The sequence below is a fragment of the Eimeria mitis genome, genomic scaffold (genome assembly GCF_000499745.2).
Source record: "Eimeria mitis Houghton genomic scaffold, Emh_scaff1101, whole genome shotgun sequence".
Lineage (NCBI taxonomy): Eukaryota > Apicomplexa > Conoidasida > Eucoccidiorida > Eimeriidae > Eimeria > Eimeria mitis.
In genome coordinates this window covers 4,234-4,711 of record NW_013567591.1, presented here as the reverse complement: position 1 = coordinate 4,711, position 478 = coordinate 4,234, and the positions used below count along the sequence as shown (strand labels likewise).

Sequence of the window (478 nt, the reverse complement as noted above, 5' to 3'; positions counted from 1 at the left end):
TTAGGGTTTAGGGTTTAGGGTTTTACCATATAACAATAAACCCTTTCTGAGCTCTGTCTTGTTCGTCGATACTAATCCCCGCTTGTAGACGCTGCACACAAACCCTAAACCCTAAACCCTAAACCCTAAACCCTAAACCCTAAACCCTCAAATATAGTAAGATAATATCACACAGCAACGGACTGCCTAGGGTTTAGGGTTTAGGGTTTAGGGTTTAGGGTTTACTCGGGGGGGTGCTCCGCCTTCTCCCAGCTGCGGCAATCCTCGCAGACTCTGATCAACATAAACACAACAAAACCCTAAACCCTAAACCCTAAACCCTAAACCCTAAACCCTAGGTATGGGTTGTTGCTGCTGCCTCCGAAGAATGAGGGTTTAGGGTTTAGGGTTTAGGGTTTGTAAATTAGGGTTTAGGGTTTGAGCACTCGCAAAGGCATACCTCTGCATTCGCCGCTGTAATGAAACCCATGCTGCTGCT

At 46.4% G+C, this 478-nt stretch overlaps 1 protein-coding gene across 1 annotated transcript in view; it reads right to left on the bottom strand.

Moving 5' to 3' along the window:
* EMH_0029440 (uncharacterized protein) overlaps positions 1 to 478 on the bottom strand; it is a gene marked incomplete at both ends in the record, with an annotated part of 5,282 nt that overhangs the window by 4,406 nt on the left and 398 nt on the right. Inside the window, 2 exons of the mRNA XM_013494303.1 lie at positions 226 to 273; positions 440 to 478. Of these exons, the coding sequence (XP_013349757.1) occupies positions 226 to 273; positions 440 to 478 (87 nt within the window). The remainder of the gene's footprint in view (positions 1 to 225; positions 274 to 439) is intronic.